This window comes from Orussus abietinus, unplaced genomic scaffold (assembly GCF_000612105.2).
Source record: "Orussus abietinus isolate OABI.00-Male unplaced genomic scaffold, Oabi_2.0 scaffold101, whole genome shotgun sequence".
In the NCBI taxonomy this organism is placed as follows: Eukaryota; Metazoa; Arthropoda; class Insecta; order Hymenoptera; family Orussidae; genus Orussus; species Orussus abietinus.
This window is the reverse complement of record NW_019394361.1, coordinates 251407-271161: the sequence shown is the minus strand read 5'-3', so window position 1 is coordinate 271161 and position 19755 is coordinate 251407. Positions and strand designations below refer to the sequence as shown.

The window sequence follows — 19755 nt, the reverse complement described above, 5'->3', positions numbered from 1 at the left end:
GTCCCTCTTTCGTCACCTTGTAACTCCCTGAAGACTTATCGAGTAACATCGATGCTTACCTGGCCAAGGTGTCGACTCCTCGTTGCGTGCAGTTCATCTCCGCGCGGATCTGCTCCAGTTCCCGCTTGAGACGCGAGACTCGACTCCTGGCTAGGGCCACGTCGGATTTGAGAAGGTCAGGGTCGTATTTCGTGCTCAAGGAACTCGAGCTGGAACACACTGAAAGAGGAAACCACGAATCATTTTAGGCGATGAAATAGGATCAAAGAGTAAGATATTCTTAGGTGGATTGACACTTACGACTGGTGCGGGAGGCGCCGAGAGTCGTCAGGGCATTGTTGAGATGGTTGTACTCGTCCTGGGCGAGGCACAGCCTCTGCTGCTTCACGTCGTAGATCTCCTTCTTGGCCTGCAACAGAAGGGCGAACCGTGCCTTTAGAGCTACTCGAGCCCAAAGTCTCTTCCGTTTTTCACGCGGTGAAGTTTGTCAAACGCGGTCGCTGAGACAAATTCCTAAACGGAAAGTTCTCTTCAAATGTTGGACCCGTTTATGTACAATCATTTATGTTTCATGTACGGCTCACCTAGGCCTTCCTTCGCCCTTTAGTTTGCCGCCAAAATTCCTCCTCTGTCAATGTCGAAGAAAGTATAACGTGTCGAGGCAATAATCGAGGCGTTATCAAAAGCAGTTTCTCGTTAAACCTCGGAAACGGTCACGGCCTACCCTGCTCGGGTAAAGAACTCGGCAGAGTTTCGCAACAAATACGCTTTGGAGCACGAGTTACGTTAACGGATAAATGGAGGGAATTAACGGGAGGAGAAATAAACTTGCCAGAGAAGGGTATAAAAATTAAAGGACGACCCTTCGAAGGAAATTCGCCGATAACACTCCGAATTAAGATCGAGGCGAGATTCCAAGAATTGATCATCGACGGACCGCAGAGTCTGCGGTTGCATGCAAATCTCTCCTCGTGGTTGACACGGAAGGTTTTCAGCCGCGAACTCGAAATTGATTTCCTCTCGCGTGTTCGCGTGTGCATTCCCGTTTTTCTGAATATTACCCCCTTTCTTCCTTTCGCCTCCTCGTCCCTCGGCCCTCTCACGTCACCCAGGCTCATTATGTCCCGGCACGCCATTATCGCGCGAATCGTCGAAAAATAAATCACGAGGGGTGTAACGATCTCCTTAAACGTTTCCACGAGCCTCCTTGTCTCCGACCATTTTTATCCTAGACTGGGACTCTCCCGATATAATACCGGACCAGTCTTACGGTTCCCGGGAAAACCCAGAAAAAAGTTCAAGGCGATCGTAGCAATCGACTATTTCGTCTATTAAGTTTCGGCATAATTAACGTTACCCCGCAAGGTAAATAAGAAATAGCAAAGTGTAAGTAATTGGACATCGACCTAATAATACGATAACGATCGCGAGGGAGTTTCGAGCATACTTTATATCACGAGGAAAGAAAAAACATTCGAAAACATCCAAAATTCCCTACTTAAATCGACGAAGGGGGAACCTATTCAAGGTTACAAATCGCGCGCAGCACTCTCGACGCAACCTCGTCAAGGTCGGCAAACCCACGTGACACATTCAACCTTCGTGCAAGCGGCACAGATCCTAGTGACACAAGAATGGGACATTGTAAATCCACGGGAATTCTAGGAAACACATCTTAGCGTTAAATAATGCTGCTGAAGCATAAGCAAAGATAGCGTAAATACAACGATGCCGACGAGGACGCGTCGGTATCGCGGATATCGAAACGCGCAAAATGGAATGAAAAACACGGAGAGTAAGGTCGTGTTCAGAGCCGGCTCTCATAGAGGCGACGAGAATGGACGAGAATGGACGAGAATGGACGAGAATGGACGAGAATGGACGAGAATGGACGAGGATGGACGAGAATGGACGAGAATGGACGAGAGAGGGCCACGTGAGGGCCGCCGCACGTCGGGTAAAATCGCGCGGTTACCGCACCCCCCACCGGCGGTCCTTACGTATTCGCAATAGTAGTAGGCCGTGGCGTCGGTGTCGTCGCGACGGTAGCACTGCTCCCAGTAGAACCTTTGGATCTGCTCGTCGTTTTCGTAGTCGTTGTGGTAGCACATCCTCATGCGGTACCGCGATACGATGTTCTCGTAGATCTGCTCCTGGTGGTGGTAGTGGTGATGCTGCTTCTGCTGCATCTGCTGGGAGCGTTGCTTCTGCTGGGCGTGCTGCGGCTGCCGGTGGGCGCGATGGCAGTGGTGCCGCGGCGCCTGCTGGTGATGGGAGTGGTGCTGGGGCTGGAGCTGGTGGTACCGAGGGTGGTGGCCGTAGTGGCTCTGGTTGTAATTGTCGACGTAGGTACGGTACTGGTGCGCGGGCACCAGCACGCACAGGGTGTACTGTCGGTCCATGCCGGCTGGTTCTCCACCTCGGGATCACCTCATCTTCGCGAAGGCCTCCTCCAGACTGGCCGGTTACGGGCCCGAAATTCCGATCCCCACCTCCGAGGCTCAATTTTTAAGGGATCCCCCTTTTTTCCCTTCTCTCTCTCTTTCTCTCTTTCTCTTTCTCTCCTTCTCACCCCGTCTCTCTCTCCCGTTCTTCGTCCGTTTCTTGCGCGCTCGGCCTCCGCCTCTCCCCTCGCGCGGTCTCTCTCTCTCTCTCCTCCGGCCGCGCGTCCCGCTAGCCGCGTCTTTCTTCCCCGGCGTAAAAAGGCGGGCCTCATCTCAGGGGTCCGCAGGCCCGTACCGGCGGGCCCGAGACCCCGCGGGACGGGCCCTTCCGCCCGGCCGAGTTCCGAATCCCGAACCCCCCGGAGGACCGGCAGCGTCCCAAGGAGGTTCGAGGGAAATTCCCGAAAAATTGGGGAATCGCTCGGCCGCCGCTCGAGGATCGCGGTCCGCGAGACGTTTCCACCTCGCGCCGGGACTACGTGATCGCGAGAGCGGGGGGCATGGGGCCCCGGCGGCAGTCGGTACGCGACTGGCGGTCCGGCGAGAAGCAGGGCCCCGCGAGGTCACGCTACGACCCTGCGGTGGGCCCATCTCGGCCGGTAGTAGAACCGACCTTGAGTCGCGCATTATGCCCCGTCCTTGTTGGAATTTCTGGGCCCAGGGGCACATCAGCGTGTCTCCGATCATCTAAGAGGGCCCCCGCCCCCTTCCCGGGCCCCCCTCTCCCTCGGACGAGGTCCCGGGGCCCAAGCGCATATTTCTCGGTCCACTATTATTGTCGGACTCGCAGATGGTATCGTACGAGCCGGTTCGCTCGCCTTGCGGAAAAAGACCGCCCTTTTTCGCTCTCCCCCTTTCTCTCTCTCTCCCTCTCGTCCCCTCTTCCTCGTTTTGCCTCTTTCTCCGGCTCCATTTCCAGATACCGACTTCGCGTTCCCTCGTTCTCCCCCTCCCCCTCTCGGCCGCCCCGTCAGTCGTTTTCGCTTCTTCTCCCTTTCCTTCGCGCCCGGAGGAGTTATCGCGTATCGTTTCCGGGTGCGAGGGGCCCGAAATTTCCGCGGGCCGATTCCTCGGTCGCGCCGTTTCCCCCTTTTTCGAAAGCGAAACCGAGGCGAACGCGATCGTCCCTTCGAACTTCCCGCGGAAAAGCCCGGGAGGGAAATCCTAACCTCGATTCGCGTTCACGGGATGGACCCATAATTTCGCGACATCGGTAACCTCGCGATACTCTCTCCTCGTGCCGGGATTAAAATTCGTAACGAACCCCTTTAACGGATACGCTAAATGCAATTCAGCTCAAACGAGGAACACCTTTGCTCGATAAAACCAACGAGTGGACCCAAACCTGTAGAAAGTTGGACGATTGACCGTAGCCATTTTGAATCATCCGTCAGATACAATTTGTAGAACACGAGCTATCATATAAAAGGAGACGCACGGCCGGCGTGGTCTCCGTGGTCCCCGGAGCCGGGAATCCGGGGCTCCGTTGCGCTCGGGTCCAGGGAAACGAATAACATCTCTCGCGGGCTCGAAGTGAAGTTCCGAGAGGAGCGAGAGAGAGAGAGAGAGAGAAAGAGAGATCCGCGTGCGCGCGCGGAGAGCGGGCGGCGAGGGAGGGAAAGAGGAGGAGGAGGAGGATCGGCACGTAGCGGGTCGGGGGAAGGGGACAGAAGAAGATAGAAGGAGAGCCGGACGGGAGAGAGATACGAGCGATCGAGCGTTGCACCGGAGCGTGCACGTATGAAAGAGAGGCAGGATAAGAGGAGGGACGCGGAGATAGACTCGAGAGGAAGCGAGAGGAAGCGAGAGAAGAAGAGGACTGGAGGGGGAGAGGGGAGGGGAATCGCCGAGTTCAAGAGAGCCCGAGCGTACTCCGAACGGGGCCCGGGCCGGGTGGAGCGGAGTGGGGAAGGGGAGGGGAAGGGAAGGTCCGGGTGGAGGGGGGATCGGAATGCAGCCGAGTGAGGAATTCCGGCCCCTCCCGCATATTTATCTGAGCGCGGCTCTTGGGGCCTGGGGGCCTCGGGGAGTGAGGCCCCTTTTATAGGGTGTATCAGGGTAGGATGCCAGCGGCATCGGGAGGGGGGAGAGGAGCACTCCGGTATGGGTATGCTAGGAAAGGAATGCCGGTGTTTATAATTGGGGATTCGCGTTCCTCGGCCGAGCCGGATAGGCGCGTCCCACGAGCCGGAAACGGGCCCCGGAAGCGGGGCCCGAAATCCGCGAGCAGCGGTCTCGAGGAATACGCCCTGGATCGGTTAATTCGAGGTCCAAACCTCCGAATCGGAAACTACGTACGTCGGGGCTTCCCCGGGTGGTTTTTCCGCCCGCGCTCGGTTACTGGCGGGCCCCGGAAAGTCCCGGGCGAGATTCGCCTCGAGAAGCCTCGGTTAGGCTTCTACGAATCTCCGGATTCGACGACCTCGAAATTCCACCCGGGTATCGAAAAGGAACTTGGCGCGTCCCGGGAGCGAACGACCTCCGAGGGGTATTTTTGCATTCCTGGAGGAGTACCGCCGGGGCCGAGAATTTGAAAAAGTGAACGAAAGCGCTTCTCGAGAGGGAGAGAGGGAGAGAGGGAGAGAGAGGAGCGCCCCCGGAAGCCGTGGACGACAAAGGGTCACCTCCGGGGCGTCGGAAGTCTTGGGCGCCAGGGCCGGATAGAGACTTCGGGATCGCAACGCGACTGCACTTGGATAAGAGAACCGATTAGGACCCACCGGATACTCGAGTTCGAATTTGACCAGTTAACGGCTTTGCGGTTCCCCGCTATTTTTGGAGCTCAGTGCCAGGAACCGGCTGAAACTCTCGTAATACGCCTACTTCGAGAAGCCCTCCGGCTTCGCAACGATCCCTTGGTGAAATAAATCACCGGGGGAATATTCTCGACGCGGGACCGAAGCGTTGTAAACACGGCATTGGCGATCGCTCTTAAGAAAAATGGCCATCCTGGTAGCGGACTTAACGCGACAGAAAAAGCGACGGCAATTTCATACAATTTCCTTCAATCAAACCTTTCGGGGAATTCGGGGCCCCGAGCTGATGAAGGGCCGAGGAAAGGAGAAGGAGAGAGTGGGCCCCAAAAAAAGAGCCGAGCGAGCACTCCCGGGAGATTAAAATGATTAGGTTTAGGGTTAGAGAGCGCTACCGGGCGCTCACGTGATCGCCCCGTGGCTACCGAATTCCGTACGAGAGAGGTTAGGGGCCCTCGGCTGCGCCGGCCAAGGGAGAGGGAGAGAGAGCGCGCGATGCCGAGCCTCGGGGAGCAAGCGAGAAGAGAAGCCCCCGAATCGACCGCACGGCAGAGAGGGAGGAAGGGAGATAACCTCGAAATAACCTAATCGCCCGACGGTATCGCACTAATTTCACGGATAGCCGGATAGTGGCTGTCGAATTACGACACTTGTTATTCGTCGGTCGAAACGCATCGCCCGGCTACGGGGTGAACCTTCTCGATTGTGACCCATGAGCCTTTCGATTAATTAAAAGAAAACGCACTTCCGCTTATCCGATCGAACGGAACGTATCCCCCAGCAGGGGATACCCTGGGTCAGAACGTTCACGCGTTAAAGATTTCGGGTGGTTTCTACCGGGGAGTTCCGAAAATAGCTCGAAACTACTTCGGTCGGTAAGCGCACCTCGTAAAACTCGATGCAAACCGTAAATTAACGCGTTAAGCGCGGCGTCAGTCCCTGGGGACTGACACGGCATCAAGAATCGAATATATAAAAAATTCTGCCGCCTAAACGGAAAGCTCGGCAAAATCGGTTCCGCGCTCAACGTGTTAAAAAAAAAAACGCATTCCTGTTCGTCCGATCGAACGGAACGTATCCCCCAGCAGGCGATACCCTGGGTCGAAACGTTCACGCGTCGAAGATTTCGGGTGGTTTCTAGCGGGGAGTTCCGAAAATAGCTGGAAACTACTTCGGTCGGTAAGCGCACCTCGTAAGACTCGGGGCAAACCATGAATTCAAAAAAAAAAAAAACGCGTTTCTGTTCGACCGATCGAACGGAACGTATCCCCCAGCAGGCGATACCCTGGGTCGAAACGTTCACGCGTCGAAGATTTCGGGTGGTTTCTAGCGGGGAGTTCCAAAAATAGCTGGAAACTACTTCGGTCGGTAAGCGCACCTCGTAAGACTCGGGGCAAACCATGAATTCAAAAAAAAAAAAAACGCGTTTCTGTTCGACCGATCGAACGGAACGTATCCCCCAGCAGGCGATACCCTGGGTCGAAACGTTCACGCGTCGAAGATTTCGGGTGGTTTCTAGCGGGGAGTTCCGAAAATAGCTGGAAACTACTTCGGTCGGTAAGCGCACCTCGTAAAACTCGGTGCCAAACCCCCCCTCGGAGGGCGCCCTCTCGGTTGCCACGTCGGTTTCGCGAATCGCGGCCTCTATGGTTTCCGCCGAAAATTGCAGGGGCGCGCTCGACCCCTCGAGCCGAGCGCGGGCCGATCGAGCCCTCGGGAGTCCGGGGGCTTCGCGGAATCGGGCCAGCCTCCGGGATCGAGAGTGGCGCCCTCCCGGCCGTCGCGCATGCGCCCCGCGGGCGTTATTACCGCGCGAGCGGTATCCATCGCGCAGACGGCGCAACAAATCCAACAAATTCGATCCGCGACAGGGGTCGTCGGGTTAGTCGTATTTTCATCGAGACTCTCGTCGTAGGTTACGCGATTCCAGATCTGGAGCCACGAGGGGGCAGGTCGAGTGGAAAGGGAGCAGGACCGGCGGGCTGACGCTCGAGAAAGGAATTTCTTCGGCCGGACAGCTGCTACGCCGAACAAAGAGCAAAGGATATAAAAGAGGGATTTCTCGGGGCGCACGTGGCCCCACGGATTGCCGAGGAGGGCCGAGGCGGCCCGAGGAGAGCCGAAGCGCTCCGAAGAGTTTCGGGCCCCGCTCGGGGATGGGAGCACACGCGACCCCCCACCTCCGCTCCACTCGCGTAGATTCCGCGATTTCCTCCTTTTCGCTCTTATTCCCGTCCCGAGTGCTTCCCGCTGCGAGGGTAAAACAGAGCGCCCGCCTCGGAGCCCCGACGTATCCATTAGCGGGTTCGGAACCGAGCTTTCCGATACATCTCCGACCGCTTTTCCCGGCTTTCGGGAAGACGTTCGCCGCTGGAATCCAGCTCGCGAACTCGGGGGGGTGGAAGACCGATATTCTATGGGTGGTTTCGAGGGCGCTTTTGTTGCTCGTCGCGAGGGGGAGGTTTAAATGGCCCCTCGAGTCCTCGGCACGTCGCCGAGCAATGCCGCGCGACACCGCGGACCTCGAAGGAATTTGGCAGGCGGCCCGGTGGGAATTTTTGGCAGGGATACCGAGAACTCGGGGTATTTAAAAAAACGTCGCCGGGAAAGAGGCGGAATGACCCGGTGGCCGCGATAACGGCGGGACCGCTCGATTACCCGGGGAGAAAGTCAATTCGAGGATCGCAATGGGCCGTGTTCATTTTCCTCGATGCCTCGGTTATTCGGGACGGCATAAAACGTCCCTCCTCTTGAAACCGACGTCGAAGTCACGTGACTAATCGGAAGGGGAACGACAGGAGATCTCTTCGCCTCGACGCGCCATCTCGCCTCTCGATAAACCCCATTAAGCTTATCACGGATCATCGGTTATCGTTGAATCGTTAAAATTCCTCCACCAAAGTCACTCCGGTATTTCATTTTTCCCAGGGATTATACGAGCGCCGCAGTGAAAATCCGCCCAGAGCCGAGAGGCTCCGGTATTTATAGACGCGCGTTCCCGGCGGTGCGCTCCGATCGGCATTTCGTTATTACCATTCCTTTCGTTCTAGTTGAGGAATTCCACTCGGTGGCATCGGAACGCCACATCCCATAGGGCTGGGAGGAGGAGACCCGGCGATATCTCCTCGGCACTCCGTAACGTCGGCTCATCGAACGAGACCGCTGCATGGCTACCGAAGGAGAGATACCGCAATCATCGCGATAAAACAACTAGCAATAAAACCCCCCTCCCGGTTAGAATTCACCCCGAGGGATCCGGATTTTAACCCGCGAACGAGCGTCGAGGAATCATTTTACTAACGAGGAAACACGGATTTTTATGAAAGGACCGAAGTCGCATCTCACTCTGGACGGTTTCCTCGCGAGAAGGAAAGGAAGAAAGCCTTTATCGATACTCAAGAACGTCGCTCCCCGTGGATAAGTGCATCTACAGGTTGAAGGGGTCAACGTCACCATTTCTGTGGTTTTACTTCCCACGGTATTTTAACCATGCCCCTATAGTAATCGTAACCAAATTATTTTCCTCCGTGTCCGCATTGGCTCTTCTAGGTCCAGCGTTGGGTATGGTCGTTTCGGGGTCCCTCGCAAGTCCCATTCCGGAGACTGCGGTTCCCTCTGGCGCGTCGCTCTCGAGGGAGACACCCCTCCCCGTTCCGCGACGGCGCGCGGGTCCGCCGAGGCGGGTTTACACGGCGGCTTGTTTTGCATTCCATCGCGCGCCTCCAAGAGCGCCGTGACGCAAGTCACCGCGGCTCGAGCGGGACTCGAAAGGAGCCAAAAATAATTGACGATCGCCCGGGCCAGGGGGCGAGGGCCGGAGCGGCGCGTCGCGAATCGCAAGGGCGAGTCGGATGCCGTCGGTGCTCCCGACTCCGGAGAGACAAGAGGGGCAGAATTAACGGAGGAAGAGAGGCGCGCGGAGGGGAAGCCTGACGGACGTTCTCGTAGAAACTCGGTTACCGTTGGAATTACGCCGCTGCGCCTGCGCAAATCGCTTCTCACCCTCCGGAATTCAATGTCGGACGTGTCGGGAACCGCGGTTTATCCCCCTAAGTACCTCGAGTCGTTAAGGTGATGCGAAAGGGTCATTCTATGTATATAAAGCGTGAAAATATTTATTAAACATTTCTCCAAACTGGATGCACCGAATAGTCGGAGACTTTACATGCTCGTGACACGTCATCACAGAAATATGTGGCACTTGGGTATAGTTTGGGATACGTAACAAATTTTTCCTTTGAAAAATGAATTTTCGGGAGGGTCGCGATCCTCCTTAGGGCCTCCTTAATCACGTGCCGAACGTTTCAAATTATTCGGTGCAACCTGCTTGGGGAAAAGTTTTGTAAACGTTTTGACGTTTTGGTATATATATGACACTTTCGTATCACCTTAACCCCTCAACGAAAAATTGCCGTTACCGAGAGGGTACTCGAGAGCGAAGGGGTTGAAGCCGCTTAGAGAGGGACGAAGAGAACGGAACGGCAGTCCGGGAGAGAGCGAGAGGCGGCCAGCTCGAAGAAAGCGCCGCGGCGAGGGAGAAGGCGAGATAAGATATCGGAGGCAGATAGACGAAAAAGAATGTGGATCGGAACGTGGCACAGTTCGCACTCGAGAGGGCCGCAGTCGGTGACCATTTACATTTGACTGGTTCGCCCGCTCTCCGCGAGGTTCCCGGACTCTCCGCGAGGAGACGCCACCGGTCGCGGGACGGCCGACGATCGGAATCGGACCGAGCCTCTCCGAGCTATCGATCGCGCGCGTCACGCGGCTCCAATTCGCATCCGATCTCAGCTAGCTACCGATAGGATTGATATCAAGCGGTCGATAATTTCGTGTCCTTCGATCGATGCGAAACGATCGTTTCGACCGATGCCGAATATCGGAATGGAGCAACAGGTTCCTGGCCCTGAATTCTTGCCGCTACTCGCGGACTCTCGGCGGTGCTCCGCGCGACGTCGGATATGCGCGCGCACGCTCGGCCAGTAAAGGAAGAGCCGACGGCCGGCACGCGGGTGGGAGAGAGAGGGGTCGACGCGGCCTCGCGGATGCGCGCGCGGTCCTGCGGGAGGGGGAGCTCGCGCGGCTGCTGGCGCCATACGGCGAGCAATTATCATAAACGCCGGGGCAAAAGTATTTCGACGCATTCAATTTCGGAATGAAGCTAGGAATGCCGTCGCCCGGCGGATCGGCTACCTGCGTTTCCATGGCCGTCGCGCGGCGCCTCGGCGACCCTGCGCGCCCCTCTCGGGAGAAACGAGAAAGTACGCGGCGCGGTGCGCGCGCATACCACGGACTCTGAGAGAGATCGATTTGTACAATTGAACCGGCCCAAGCAGGATTATCGCTTAAAAGTAATCAATCGCTACTTAACCATACTCAACCGATCCCCTATTCCTAGCGAGCTTTGGAACCCATTAGGAGAAAATATATATTACCGTCCCGGTCCGATATCGAGCCGCGTTAATGCATACGAAGGTACACAAACTCGTCCAACGGACGTGTCCATTGAATCGAATTTCTCTGTTATGCAACAGGTGTTAACGGTCGTGAAGTAATATAAACTCTCCTATTGTGGACTGTTCAACCATTTTTTGTTTTCTTTTCCTCCGTGAATTAATGGAACGCGGATAGACTGGACTGCGAGTAAAGGAGGTGGATATTAAATTGTTAGGTTAGGATGACACGAGGCACAAGATGGAGCCGAAAAAGTCGTCCCACTCCGTTCTTATTTCTGCAAGGTAAAGGAACTCGGGGACCCTTCCGATCGGTCGCCGATCTAAGTCGGGACGGTGCTCGTAAATCGACCGCTTCGTAAACCGCTAAATAACGAGAAGAGACATGGCGCCACTGACGTCGATGTATACACGCCGACCGTTACCGGCGAGATTCAACGAGATTTTACGAATTCCACCGAGGGAAAGTTCTCCCCTTCTCTTTCTCTCTCTCTCTCGAGCGACACGCCGCGTCGGGACACGTACATGCACGAGCACGAGTGTGCGGTATACAGGGTGTCCCGGATCACCAAAAAATCGATCCCTCGTATCGCCGATCGACGACTTCCTCTCTTCTGCAATTTTACGCGATTGGACGATTTTCGATTTATTTCGCGTTTAGCGAACGCGAGGCAATCGATCGCTCGCCGGTATCCCCCGAATTTATGTTGTTCCTTCTCGAACTTTCGGATGGTATGGCGAGAGACGAACTGTCGAGGCTGAAATTCAGCCCGAGAAATTCCAAAGTGAACATCCGACGTTTGGAAAGTGGACTGCTGGGCAGCTACAGTCGTGTCTCGTTAGGCGTGATTTGTTAGGCGACTCGATTAGGTCCAGCCGAGGCCGCTTTCTTCACAAGACCCAAAAACGGTAGCTCGAAAGTTCCTCTTAATGGTTGAAATGAGATATAAAAAGTATGAAACGAAGAGGGGAAAAAAAAACGAGTACTCCCAATAACCTCGATTCCGATAACCTCGATCAACCTCGACTTCCTCTCCAAGTTTCCTGGGCGACTTCTTCCGTCAACAGACTCGGCGACCTGTCGGGTGAAGGTAAATAATAATACATACGAGCGTTAAATAAACCGACCGGCGCAACGTTTATATAATTCTTGACAGACATGCAACGTTATTTCCGTGGAGGAAATATGAAACATTGGTCAAAGATGGCGATCGAGTCGACATTAGGAATTTCTCTGGTCATGAGGACCTCGGTCTGCGACGGGTCAACGTGGAGTGCGCGAAAGCGAGCTCCGGACCGAAAACGAGCGGGGGGTGGGTGGAGGTCCGCGTCGGGCAACGATGCCGATACGAGTGGAATGCGAAGCTTTTATCGCGGCATACCTACCGATAACTCCGCTGCTTGGGAGTCGAGGGGCGCGCGCAGTCTGCGGGTCCCTTCGCGGCCGAACGCGACCGAGGATGGCCGAAGACGCCCGAGGGACCGCAAGGATCGCGAACTCTGCCGGCGAGCGTCCACACTAGCGGTACGGTGCGCCCAGCCGTGTTGCCGGAAGGCGCGACAAGAATCCGATGGTTATCCGGCGATCAGACATTAATAACCTTTTCCAGCGACGGAGACCTATACTTGGATGACTATCGGACAATTTTCCGTGAATATTTCCGTCGATCGGTGGGACTTCCTTGCTTATAACTCATTAAGACCATAGTTTTCAGCCATTCACTTTTTAACTTATAGTCAGAGAATTAATATTAGATTTCCCTACATGTGACCCTCGTCGTTATCTTGGGTTATCTTGGGAATTAAAGAAGGCCTTTAAAAGGCTGCGAGGATTAGCAGGGGCCCTCGAGAAAACACTCGAAGTCTCGCAGGGTTTATCTCACTGGTTTGGGCAGTGGTGCGCGTGCGCGGCGGGTCGCGATTCCGCGCGATATCTGCAGATCCCGAGAAGGACTTCGCGCACCAGAGGGAACGTGGTGAGCGTTATCGGCGACCCTCAAGACGCAGTCGCGACGGCACGTATCGCCATCGCGCGGGACGAAAATAGCAGAGAGTTTACGCGACGCGGGGCAATTCCAATTCTTAATCAGGGGCTCGACGGCGATAGTGGATTCGCAAAACAATCTGTCGCCATTTGGCGCTATCGGCGGGTTACGCGAGCTTCGATAGAACCTGAATACGTACTTTCACGAGTGGCGACGTCGCCCTGACCTTTGTCTCAACCAAATGCAAGACCGTGCATATAATTATCGACGCTTCACTCGTAATCGCACGTGTCGGATACCCGAGCCCGAGGTCTCCTGAAATCGGCCAGCATCTTTGTATGACTAACGCGAGAATCCGAGCACCGATCCGTATAGAGGCCCATCTAGGGGCAAGAAAAACGCGGAGGAGTGGGCGACGGGGATGACGGGTCGATAGGGACGAGCTCGCTATCCGCGACCGATGTGGATTTATCGTTATCGCCCGGCCGATAAGGGCGATAATGGCATTCCAACGCCTTGTGGCCTGATAACGACCGACCTTACGATGACTCAATCGAGTTCCTCGCCCAGCTCGCGCACGTACGCTCTTTTTTCGGGAAATCACTTTTTCCCATTTTTCCACATTATTAACGTTAATTAAGTAGTTTACGAAAAGTATCCCGGGCCCTTTGAATTAATTCCATGCGCGGGATTTATCGGTATAACGGAATCGATCGCGATTGGAACAGCCTTAGCCTTTCCGGTCGACTTAAGGTGAAGTGAAACACGTCGAGGAACTTGATCGACGTCGGTAAAAAAGATTCTGCTAAATACCTACCTTCGTTTTTATATCAACAGCTGTGTAGAATTATATTGTACCAAATGGCATACTCCACTTGTCGTTTTCGTAGAATAATTGTGAATAAATCGAAGTAAAACTCCAGAAATCCCCTGGATTCATGATTTCTGAGGCCCTAAATGACTATAGGGGGACCCCCTGCGCCATTTGTATTTTTCAAATCAACTAAATTTTTACTCCGAGACCTGATATTCCCATTTCAGCACAGAAGCGCATAGGACTCTTTTTTTTCCTTATCCCGTTGAAATGCGAGTTTATCGATTACCAGAGTGTTCCAAATGGTCATAAAATTGTCCTGACCCTGTCGTTTCTCATATCAGAGCCTTCAATAATTGGATATCGAAACATGAGAGCTCGACGCCATTTTGGTTCTGGCCAGGGCTACATTAAAAATTTTTCTTTAAAAAATCCAAATTTTCAGTGTCAGGATAATTCCTAGGCGCTCACATGTCACGTGTCAAAGTTACAGACGGTTCGATCCAATACCCTTAAAAAAAAAGTGTCTCATTCGAGTCGATTCGTTCGAAGGGAGTTTCACTTCACCTTAAGGATACCGACGGGACGGATAGATCGAATCGGCGACCTCAAAGGCCGCAGCCTTGAGTCGGAGCGAGGCCGCGAGGTAAGGACGAGGATAAGTTACGCGCCCGCCAGCCGAGGTCCCAACCTCGCAGAAGGTCGAGCCCGGCGGATCCGCCGTGAATTTCCGCGAAGGCGGTCCGTCGAAGTCGCCCGTTGTTTACGAGGCGGACATTCCAGAGGGCCCAAGGGCCCACGGAGCCGGGAGGGCGTGACCGCTAAGGCCGGGCCCAGCTCCCGGCGCGCGACCTTAAAGGTCACGCCCGCAGCCGCGTCGAGGACGGGCCTCGGGCCCCGTGTGCGTAATCGCCCGACTCGAGTGTCCCGTGGGGCCCGTCGAGACTTCTAAAAATAGTCCCCGAGGAAATAAAGGGAGCCTAAGGCCCGAAAGCGGGGGCCTATTTACGTATCCCTTAAGAGTGGGGGAAGGAGGAGAGGTGGGGACGTCAGAGAAAGAAAAGAGCGAGAAGGACCCAAAAAGGAAAGCGCGATCGATTGGTATTCCCTTCCTTCCCTTTTCCTTCGATTAACGACGAGCGGTTTATTCGACAGGAATTTCCCTCGAATTTCTAACGCAATCGTTCAAATCTTCTAAAGAGACTCGCATCGTCCATCTACGATGCGGAGGGCGATCAAGAGCGAGAAAGAAGGAAAAGTGGATAGATTATATACATATGCAGCTCCACGAAATGGTTAACAGTTTCTCCGACGAATTATAAGGTTTCGATAAGCGACGGGGAAAGGGTGCCGAATTCCGACAAAAATTCCGAACACCAAACTCCGGGACTTCCTTCGCTAGACTCGCGATCCCGATAACGGAGATACCCGAGAAAATCCCCGGCAGAAGCGACGTACCGCGAAGACTCTCCGTCACATCTTAAAAATCCCGCACCGAATTAAAATCGATGCGAGAACGCGGCACGGGTACTTTCTCGCGCATTTCCCTCCTCTCTCGCCCTCTCGCTTACTTTCGGCACCCTCACTTCCCGCGGGCTCAAGCGCGATACGATTTAGCGAATTCCATTCCGTCCATTCCTCCCATTCCGAGGGGAAGGGTGGGGGTCCGGCGGTCGCGCGACGCCCGAGGACCGACGGCCGCCCTTCGCCGGCAGCCCGATGCGCCTTCGGCCATTTCCGTGGGCCTTCGGCCGCGGTCGCTCGGGGGGCCCTACGAGCGTAACTCCGGTAGCCACTACGCCGGGAGGGCATCCGGAGGGAGAGAGGGAGGAGAGCAGCGGAGCCCGCATCTTTTCTTCGCGATACATTAAGCAGCGGGCGGCGAGGCGAGGGGAGCGCTTCCCCCTCCCCCCCGACCCCCCGCCGCGCCGGCTGGTCCGAGCACGGGCCCCGAGAATAGGCGAGCGGCAGGGGGCGCAGGGACGAGGTGGACGGGAGATATTCCAATCTCTCGTGGCAGGCCTGCGCGCTGCTCCCCTGCGTTCGCCTGCCGAGTCACCGCTCCCGCCTGCCTGTCCGCGACTCCGCTCGGACCGGGCCCGAGCTCGCGGTGCACTATATAAGCCCCGCGCGCCCCGCGCCGCCGGGCAGATGGGCCCGAGACTCCGCGGGACGACATCGCGCGCCGGCCACGTGTCCTCTCGCGCGTACGAGACTCCCTACCTCGCTCTTATTCCCCCCCGCTCTTTCCGCAGAATGAGCAATTTCTAGACTCTCTCCCTTCTTCGAAAGATTCCTCTCACCGGACAGCGGACCAGCTCGAATAGCGGAAGGAATCGCGATTCCTCATCCGAGCGCGATTCGCTGAAAATACCCAACGACGTGGGAGGGGGGAAGGAGAGAAATGCAAGGAACGCGAGGCCCGTGTGCGCGCTCCGTGGATCGCGGGAGAATCGGAAGAAGGAGGGTAATGGAAGAACGGGGAAGAAAAAGAGGGAAAGGATGGGGGGAACCGCAGCCGGGGAGAAGATTGTAGGTTAAGGCTCTAGTACCGGGCCTCGACTCTATGCAGAGCTGCCCCCTTCCCGGGCCTAGGGGCCCGTCCCCCCGTGCCCCACGGGCTCAGTGGGCCTGACCTGCTCGAGACCCGAGCTAGAAGCGTTCCACGGACAGTGACTCCCCGTAGGTGGGTAACCCGAGAGCGAACCGACTCCCGTCGTGCGAACCCCCTCCTCTGGACCGGGGGAAGAGAATACGGTGAAAATTACCGCGCTTGCATATCGCGCTCGTGGGATGTATGTACGCGGGTGCACCACCGACGTACCTACGGAGCTTCTAGTCCGGGATTCGCCGTGAACATCGGGACGAATTTTCCCGACGCCAACCGAGGTCGATCGGCACGCATCGGTCGGCAGGGCTAGCCGAATGGAGTAGTCCGATACGGTCGACGACCACCTACCCGACACCTAACCTGAAAAATGTCGACCCGAAGGGCGCCCGGAAACGGTGGACAAACACCTGGCCCGAATTCCTGCGAAACGTAGAAAGCGGAGCCTACGGATTAAGTCGGTGTAAACTGTGGAAAGGGGGGGACTAAATTTCGGCCGAGGATTAGGACGGACCCGGAGTGCGCACCCAGTTGTTATCCCTGGTCGGAATTGAATTCCTTCTCGCAGCTAGTCGACGCGAACGCGTCCCTGGGCACGCAACGAGTTGTCTCTCTCCTCGTCGCTGCCGCTTCCGCTGCGTCGGTCCATCTCTCTCTTTCTCGCCGCAGCGTCTCCTCGCTATTTCGAACATAGGTAATGTCGGTAATGCGCCCCAGTACCCGATGAACTTTCCTTGCGGCGGTGCGAGCCTCGAGCGATTCTTCCCCGACTGTTACACCTGTCGGGGAGGCCGGGCCCGCAAGAGCGTAGAAAATGTCGCACGTCATGACGGACGTAACAACGTTCGTCGTCGAACGTATATTATGACCGATTGTGGTGGATTGTCGCTTTTTTTTATAAATCGTTCGTCGTAACGTCCGCTGTAACGCGCGTAATGTGTGTAATTCGCTGTAATCACGAGTCACGCGTCAAAGTTTCGGCCAGTTCTATCCAATACCCTTAAAAAAAAAAAACAGACGTCTTATTCGAATCTTAGACCATAAATATCTAGACCTCGCATAGCAGTGGAAGGGGTGAACTCGAATACCACGTGTGCCGACGGCACTCGAACCCAATCAGATTTTAGACCATATATTTATGTAGACCGCCTTGCGGTGGAAGGGGTAAACGAACGCACCACGTGTCCCGACGAATCACCCACCCAGTTAACCCTTTGAACACGGAGCCTTTTAAACATACGGGCGAAATTCGTCTGACCGTGCAGGCAATATTGGACCAAACGTACGGTGACTATAGTCACCCGTCCTGGCGAAAGGGTTAAAGCCATTCTCTGGGAGTGGGAGGTCCAATGGGAAGTCTAGATATACATATTCTAAGATTCGAATCGATCGATCGGAGAAGGGTTTCACTTCACCTTAAAGTCCTGGGCGAAACCTCGATCGGCAAAACCGAGGGCAAAACGGACGAACGGGTGTCGAGGGGAGATCGGGCCCTTGCGGATCCCGTTTCGGGACTCTAGGCCTCCGAGGCCGAGTCGTGGTTTTTCCTTCCATGAAATTCCATCGGGTCCGCCCCGAGGCACGGACGGCACGTCACCGTTTCACGATCGATTTCACGGCCGAGTCGGCTCGAAAAGCGACGGGCGTCGGCCCTGGCGCGAGAGAGCCCGTGGAAAAATAAGCCGCAATTAACGTTCCGGACATTCCGGGCCGGTCGCCTAGAAACGCGAGCAATCCCGAAAGGCTCGTACTTGGCGTACCCGAGGGCGTACATAATACGAAGGGCCCCTGGAACCTTGAATCGATCGAAACGTTGCATCGATTAAGAAATCCCATATACGCGATCTCGATTTTTCCCCCGATCGATGGAAAATCAAGGAAGAAATAAACACGGAGAACCAGTTCTCCGTTATTATCGCGAAGATTCGATAACGAGTAATTCATAAACCGAGCAAACCGACCCCGATGAAGCAGCCGAAATTTTCAAGGCATATTTCATTTTATCGTATCCACGACATTTATCGTCCGATGGTTCTCCCTGCGAATTAAAAATGGTAGAGTCCTAACCCGGGAGAGCTTATCGGGGCAAAGCTCGAATCCCATCGAAATCACCCTGGGAGTCCGTGGAATTTCCCGGGGACGTCGACGCAACCGGCGAAGGGGCTCGCCCTGGCTCGGCGCCAGGCGCGTCCGATTCCCGACGTTCCTTCTCTCTCTTCCGTCCTCCCGCGCTCCCTCGCTCTCCCAGCATTCGTAAAACCCCTGGCTCGCCCCTTACATCATAAGTCCATACATCGTGATTTATATCTCCGCATTCCTCTCGTGGATCGCAGGCCTCTCGCGTTCCACGAACATTTACGAGATCGGTTCCTATCGCCGCGCACGGCGAAAATCTATGATAAAAAGAAGAAAATAGAGACAGGACCCCGAACGACCACCACTTTATTATTTTCCACGTCGCGAAGTCATCGCGCGTTCTAACCTACGCGAAACCATTTTGCATGCGCGTAACGGATGTATCGGAAGGAAACTAAATGCCATATTTTCCCCGTGAGAACCGACTACCCGCGTTTAGGTTAACCCTTTGCCCTCGTTTATCGAGTGCGACTCGACACCTCGATAATTAGGAGGTCAAAAGGTAAAAGAAGGTCCTTGGGCCATCCTTCGCGTTCCAGGACTCGCTAGGCAGGCGCCGACAGTGATCCGACAAGGACGCCGATAGTCCCGGCAGTGCCCGCGGTCCCCGCGAGGGGCGCCACCGCCGCGCGGGGTTTGGCCGTCGGTTTCGCGTCGCCTTGACAGCGCGCGCCGATAGTAAATAGTTCGATAGTTAGTCATCCGCGGTCGGTACCGCTGCGGGTATACCGGTACGTAGTACGCGTGCCGGTCCCTCTCGCCCCTCGCTCTATCGAGGCTACGCGCGAATGCCGGGCAAGCTCGGTCGAGGAGGGGAGGCGCGAGCGAGAGCGCGCGGGAGCAGGGGAGGGGGGCAGCGGGTGGGGGCCATTTGCATCGGAATGCAAGCCCCCTCACCGAGACGGCGCACACAGCGGCGCGTCGCCTGCGCGCGCACCGCCGCACGTGGGGATACGTTCACGCGTGACTCGCGCGCTCGCGCGCTCGTTCCCGACTGTCCGTCGCGCATCTGCCGGGCTACGCGCAACCCGCGCGTGCGCCACCTGCGCACGCGCGCCCACCGGGCTAGGGTTTCCCAGATTTTCGGACCGGCCAGCAGCGATTCGACCGCATCCATCGAGGCAGGCGGTTGGCTCGAATAGACGGCAGACCGTGCGGGTATTCGAGCCTCGAGGACCAGCCACTACTGGGTCGACGTTTCTTTTTTTTCCCGAGGACGAGAGACGCCTATATTCCTTTCCGTACAGAGAGGTGGAAAGAGACGCGCGGCCCGTCCGTGGGTTTCACTTTCGAGGCGCTCCGAAGGGCCGGCCATATATCGCAATTCGGATTTCGCGCCTCGCGGTCGCCATCTTTGATGCGCCTCGAGCGGAAGAGACGGAGAGAGGGTAGGCGGGAAGGGGAGGGGCAATGGAGGTAGCCGTGCGTGTGCCACCCTTGGCCAATTAACTCGCATGGACTCTCTTCGCGGAACGATCCAGGACCGGCGAGTGCACCGCGGCGCCCCTTCGAGCCTAGCTCCAGGGGACTCGGATTACTGAAATTGTCCGAAACTGCGCAAG

General features: G+C 55.9%; 1 protein-coding gene across 1 annotated transcript in view; it reads right to left on the bottom strand.

Moving 5' to 3' along the window:
* The window catches only part of LOC105696613 (protein kibra), a 46242-nt gene that overhangs the window by 6447 nt on the left and 20040 nt on the right, over positions 1 to 19755 (bottom strand). The window contains exons 5-6 of the mRNA XM_012419211.1: positions 301 to 409; positions 60 to 219 (exon numbers count right to left, since the gene is read on the bottom strand). Coding sequence (XP_012274634.1) covers positions 60 to 219; positions 301 to 409 — 269 coding nt within the window. The remainder of the gene's footprint in view (positions 1 to 59; positions 220 to 300; positions 410 to 19755) is intronic.